The 4,936-nt window shown below is 36.3% G+C and overlaps 2 protein-coding genes across 3 annotated transcripts; one reads left to right on the top strand and one right to left on the bottom strand.

Annotated features, from left to right (window-relative positions):
* Positions 1 to 1,060: 1,060 nt before the first annotated feature.
* LOC108967859 lies at positions 1,061 to 2,462 on the bottom strand. 2 transcript variants are annotated; one of them, XM_018931482.1, is made up of 4 exons: positions 2,435 to 2,462; positions 1,781 to 2,126; positions 1,582 to 1,705; positions 1,061 to 1,519 (listed from the first exon to the last, which is right to left on the bottom strand). In XM_018931482.1, the coding sequence occupies exons 2-4, from the start codon at positions 2,080 to 2,082 to the stop codon at positions 1,118 to 1,120; spliced, it is 828 nt and encodes a 275-aa protein (XP_018787027.1). In that variant the 5' UTR covers positions 2,083 to 2,126; positions 2,435 to 2,462; the 3' UTR covers positions 1,061 to 1,117. The 2 variants fall into 2 exon arrangements, with proteins under 2 accessions (XP_018787027.1, XP_018787026.1); XM_018931481.1 differs by lacking the exon at positions 2,435 to 2,462 and adding an exon at positions 2,212 to 2,287.
* Positions 2,463 to 2,725: 263 nt separating this feature from the next.
* On the top strand, positions 2,726 to 4,850 carry LOC108967858 (mucin-5AC). Its single transcript, XM_018931479.1, has 3 exons — positions 2,726 to 3,246; positions 3,314 to 3,638; positions 3,705 to 4,850. Exons 1-3 carry the CDS (start codon positions 2,945 to 2,947, stop codon positions 4,509 to 4,511), a joined length of 1,434 nt encoding a protein of 477 aa, XP_018787024.1. The 5' UTR covers positions 2,726 to 2,944; the 3' UTR covers positions 4,512 to 4,850.
* The last annotated feature ends 86 nt before the right edge of the window (positions 4,851 to 4,936 follow it).

Raw genomic sequence — 4,936 nt, 5'->3', positions numbered from 1 at the left:
GTCTCGAAATTTGTGTTTTTTATACCATTTTCCACTGTAGCCAGATCGGACATAATAATATTTTTTGGTATYTAAATAAACACCAAATATTTATTACGATTATATTTAAATTTTTCTTTTAATTGTATGGTATATTCAAACATCTGACTTTTGCTCTTACAAATGCGCAATTAAAATATTTAAGCTTGTTGGCTCGCAATTAAAACTGCTTTTAATCATCTTCAATTGAAAATTAATACTTTATGCATCACATCACAAAACCTTCATAAAATAKATTTGAATTTCACTTTTACTTTCATTTTTGTTACTTTACATTTTGACAGGCCTTCCTCGGTGAGAACGAACTATACAAAAGCTTACTTCGAACTTTGCTGTCAAAGCAAATGTGTGAAGCCAARGGAAACGAAAGTTGCATGTGAATCAGTCATTACGTTCCGAATTTCAAGTGACAGGAGTTGTTTTAAACAAAACTAAAAACAGCATCAAAATAATTTGTTTACAACATGCCGGTGATCCCAGTTTATCAAAAATCAATATTATCAAAGTAATKCACTCTTAACGAAAGCAAAGAATCAAAATAATTTGYTTACAACATGCCGGTGATCCCAGTTCATCAAAAATCAATATTATCAAAGTAATRCACTTTTAACGAAAGCTCACTATATTGTTWAGAGTGCTAGGTAGCTGTTAGTARAGTTGACAGTACTTGGCAGGATAAAAATCCGGGTCCGTTCCGGTKACGTAGACTYGGCTGTCGTGAGAACGTTAAACCCACTGGTATAGAGTTGAAAACCTTAATACCACAATATATATTTTTTAATGAAATTTATGTTAGTATATCTCATTGCAGGAAATATACGAAAAACTAAAGTTGCTGATGATTAAATAAAAAACAATTATACTGYAATTCTTATGTGTTTTTGTTTTAAGTTGAAGGAAAAGCAAGTACACAAATTTTTTAATCAATTTGGAATTAAAATGTCGAACTAATTTGACCGTTTAAAATTACTTAATAAGCTAAAAATAAATTATATATGTTACGTAGACGACCATATTATATAAAAAAACTTTAAGCGCACCTGAAACATGAAAAACAAAACCAAATGGATGTRTATTTTCAGTCTCCATTTGTACATYGTAAGCGTTGTAAAACAACTTCGTGCTTCCTTTGCCAATTCTTAAGAAAACTCTCCAACGCCCTGAATGAACGTTCTTCAGATTTCAGCTGTTTCAAGGCTGCATCACGCTGATCGGATAATATACTATTGTCAACACGTATTTGTGTCAATCTTTCCTTAGTAAAATTGTGTCGCAATAAAAAGCTGGCGTCGCCGTTTGCTCTGGCATATGGCTGGTRTCTTAGTTGACCWCGTAGCTGTGTCGGCAWAGCTGACTGTTCCGCGGATTTTGCCATAAACGCAGCTGGCTTTTGTATTATTTTGGTGGTTTGCATTTCCGTAATAGGTAACTCTTTGTTTATCAATTCTAATGGTATCTTTGCAAATAGTCGCTCTATTATCTATGAAACAAACGCATTCTTTATTGTCTAGTTAATGATATAAGTTAATGCTTTTTACATACCAATTGTTGATGAGTAAGCAGTTGGTTTTTCTGACGAGGCGCTAATAGGCAGTGTATTAATGGGTATAGTCTCCAGTGGCTTTCTTTATCTTTTTCTTCCATTTCCAAACGACGACGTTCGGCGCTATWAAATACGAGCATGCAAGGAAATTACTATTAATTTATTTAAAAATCATACATATAATTTATTAATACTAACATGTATTTATTTTTAAAACTGTTTATTTTACGGCGCACTTCCTGAGCGTTGACAAAAAACCCATATTCGCGCATACCCTCTGATATTGTACGGAAAATAGGTATATTTGTCTTTAAGGTCGTCACTTCATTGCTATGAAGTCTCCATAATTCGACCAAACGCATCTCCTCCCAACTATTCCAGTATCGCGACCGAAGATGTTTTGGTACTATTTCGTTGTCCTCGCTGGCAGTTGTTGATGTATTTTGTGATTGAGCCGGTGGTTGGTTTTCGTCGATTATCTCCATGTCGTAATTGCTCATCTTATGCTATAACCGCGTTAGAATGTACAATTTTGTTATTTTTGCTAGAAATATATTGTTAAAAACAATTTTGTTTTGTGAAATACGCTCACAACACCACAAAATAAACAAATGTCAGTAAAATTTTACTTAGGTGAGTATTGCCAAGCCAAAATAACCAGATTATATTTTATGTTTGTTCGGAGCACACCGAAGGCAATAACACTAGATATTGTTCTCTTAATATTGTTTTCGCATTGTGTGTTAAAAAGCAGAAAACTTATTGTACTTTTTTTAATAAAGGTAATTTTTATTAAAATCGTATGGCTCAAGAAGTCAAGACTTTAAAAGTTGCAAATCATAAGGCCTTTACCTAAGAAAGGAATCGCATGTACACAAGAGTTTCGCTTTCTGTTATTAGGTCTTGAACTGATAGTTCGGTTGTAGCGAGAAATCGTAAAGTAGCGGTATGAATAAAGAAACACGATTTGAGTACGTGACTAATGTGCCAGCGTTGCCATTTCTCCGATCATAAAACTTTTCTGATGGAAACAAAACATAAAATACTTTTTTATTTTTATAAATGCAGTGTGTTTTTTAAAATTTATCAACTTTTAAACATTAATTTTTCCTATATATTCTATAATTCTTCCTTGGTTTTTCYTTCCAAGGCTAAAATGCAGTTTTCCGATTCTCGCATTTTGTCATATTCGTAACGAATCATAAACGTCAAACTTTCGTTCGTTTCTCCCGCTTCGTCTTTAGCGACAGTTGTGCAAAAAGTACAAAATTTTATACAGAAAATCTTGCACAAATTATAATTTGGCAAGAAAAACCTAAATTCTATTATTAAAAATCGGTAATTGTACTTCAGCCGATTCAGATGTTGTCTGAGGAAGAGGCGGCAATGGACTACGATGAGTTGACATTGAATCCATTACTAGCAGAAATTGAGGCCGAAACTGATTTGGACTCGAAAAAAGAGAAACAACGCCGCTATTGGACGCCAAAGGAAGAGCAACGCTTCTTTGAGATTTGGGGACGTGATAATTGGCGTTTAACGCGTCACGGAAAGAATACAATTTTTTTTGCACAATGGGCTGTTGAGTTGAAGGAGCGCTTTGATATAGAAGTGAAACCCGAGGAAATACAAGCGAAAGTAAACCAGACGCGCGCGAAGTTCAGGTAAACGTTTGGCGATTACGTCAAGTTCCATTGCTTAATGTTAATATCTATGTTAAACTTRTTACAGACAAGTTAAGAAGCAGATAGCTGCTGATAAAAATGCTGTGCGTTGGAAAAAGTTTGCCATTATCGATAAAATTCTTAAGAATCAATATCGCCCTAAAGACGCCGAACCTGTACCGAAAGAGGCATTGGAGAATAATCGTGACATCGATTTAAGCGAAGTACCGTCGCCGCCCTCGCCACCACGTTCAGGACGACAGTCTTCACCSAATAGTATTACATCGAGTTCCAACACGCAAGAAGCAACTAATAATGCTACGACTACGGATAATAACAACACTTCGGTATCATTGGATGTACCGGCTAGCACAGAAGACATAGATATCAAGGTATGTAGAGAGTTTTTTTGGTGCCGATACATACATACATATATRCATATTTTCACTTTTATGCAGAGTGAATTTCTTACTGACTCCAGCATCACGACTTCGCTGTTTAATGCAAGCACTGAGCTTTTCAGCGATCCAATCGACGAGGTAAAAGCCGAATACCCTAGCGATTTTCACAGTTTTGGTAACTATCCACAGCCAAATCATTTCGAAACACAGCCACCAACTCAAGATGATGACGATGAGGAACCACAGCTGCACACTTTACAAACACCACAACAATTGTTAGAAGAACAAAAGCAGAAACAACAACAACTACAGCAGCAGCAATACCAACAGTATACACCAGCTTCATCGACGGCACCACCCCCGGACACCACAACAGCCACCAATACGCAACTACTGCAAACTAGTTATGATCATAGTAACACATACGCCAATCAAAACCATTATGCGGCGACACCTACACCAACACCGACGACAGCTACATCATCTACCGCTAATCCAGCATATAATAGTCAATACGCCGGTAGTAATAATAACGCTACCAACAATAGAACTAGTGGTGGTGGTGCCGCACCAATGCAACCACCAACGTCGGGCCTGGGTCGCGGTGCACCCGGTCAACCTCGTCGACGGCGCACATCGCACGCCAATAACCTGCTAGCAGCTGCACAGCCTGGCGCCGAATCCTTAGAATCTATGTACCTAAATGAGGTGCGTAAAAAGAATATTTTACTWGCGGAGCAGTTGGAAATCGCACGCAAGCGTATGCAATTGGAGGAGCGTAAAGTGAATCTGTTGGAACGTTTCTTTCCACAATGTTTGGAGATGCAAGAGCAAATACTTGGGAAACTCAATAGCAATACTTAAGGCGGTGTGAACGTGACATTGTAAGGTATTATGTGAAGTGGAAATGCATGTGGAAGTTTTTCAAATAAGTTAAAGAATAAGTGGAAATTGCAGCAAATAATAAAGATGTGTTTAGTTCAAGTAATTCAACGAGAAATTCAACAGAATTTCGCATAAAATCATGTGAAAATTGAGTTTAAAACAGCGCTACKTCGAAACGGTGAATGTGAGTGTTGTAAAAAGTGCGACTCCCGCATTTTGCTAAATTAATAAAAAAGTAATTATTTCTAAGATGCTACTTTTAATTTGGCCATGCAAAATACAGTTTAATTTGTTTCTTATTGTAATCTTCTCTTTTTTCTTTTCCACAAGTCTTGTCGTGAAGTGCAAAAATTGTAATTCTCGTGTGTCGGTACCAGTAATTCTTAGTCTTTTTTTTTAAATAT

The sequence above is a fragment of the Bactrocera latifrons genome, unplaced genomic scaffold (assembly GCF_001853355.1).
Source record: "Bactrocera latifrons isolate USDA-ARS-PBARC rearing strain unplaced genomic scaffold, ASM185335v1 scaffold_2, whole genome shotgun sequence".
Lineage (NCBI taxonomy): Eukaryota > Metazoa > Arthropoda > Insecta > Diptera > Tephritidae > Bactrocera > Bactrocera latifrons.
The sequence above is the reverse complement of the archived record's forward strand: the minus strand, read 5'-3'. Positions and strand labels throughout refer to the sequence as shown.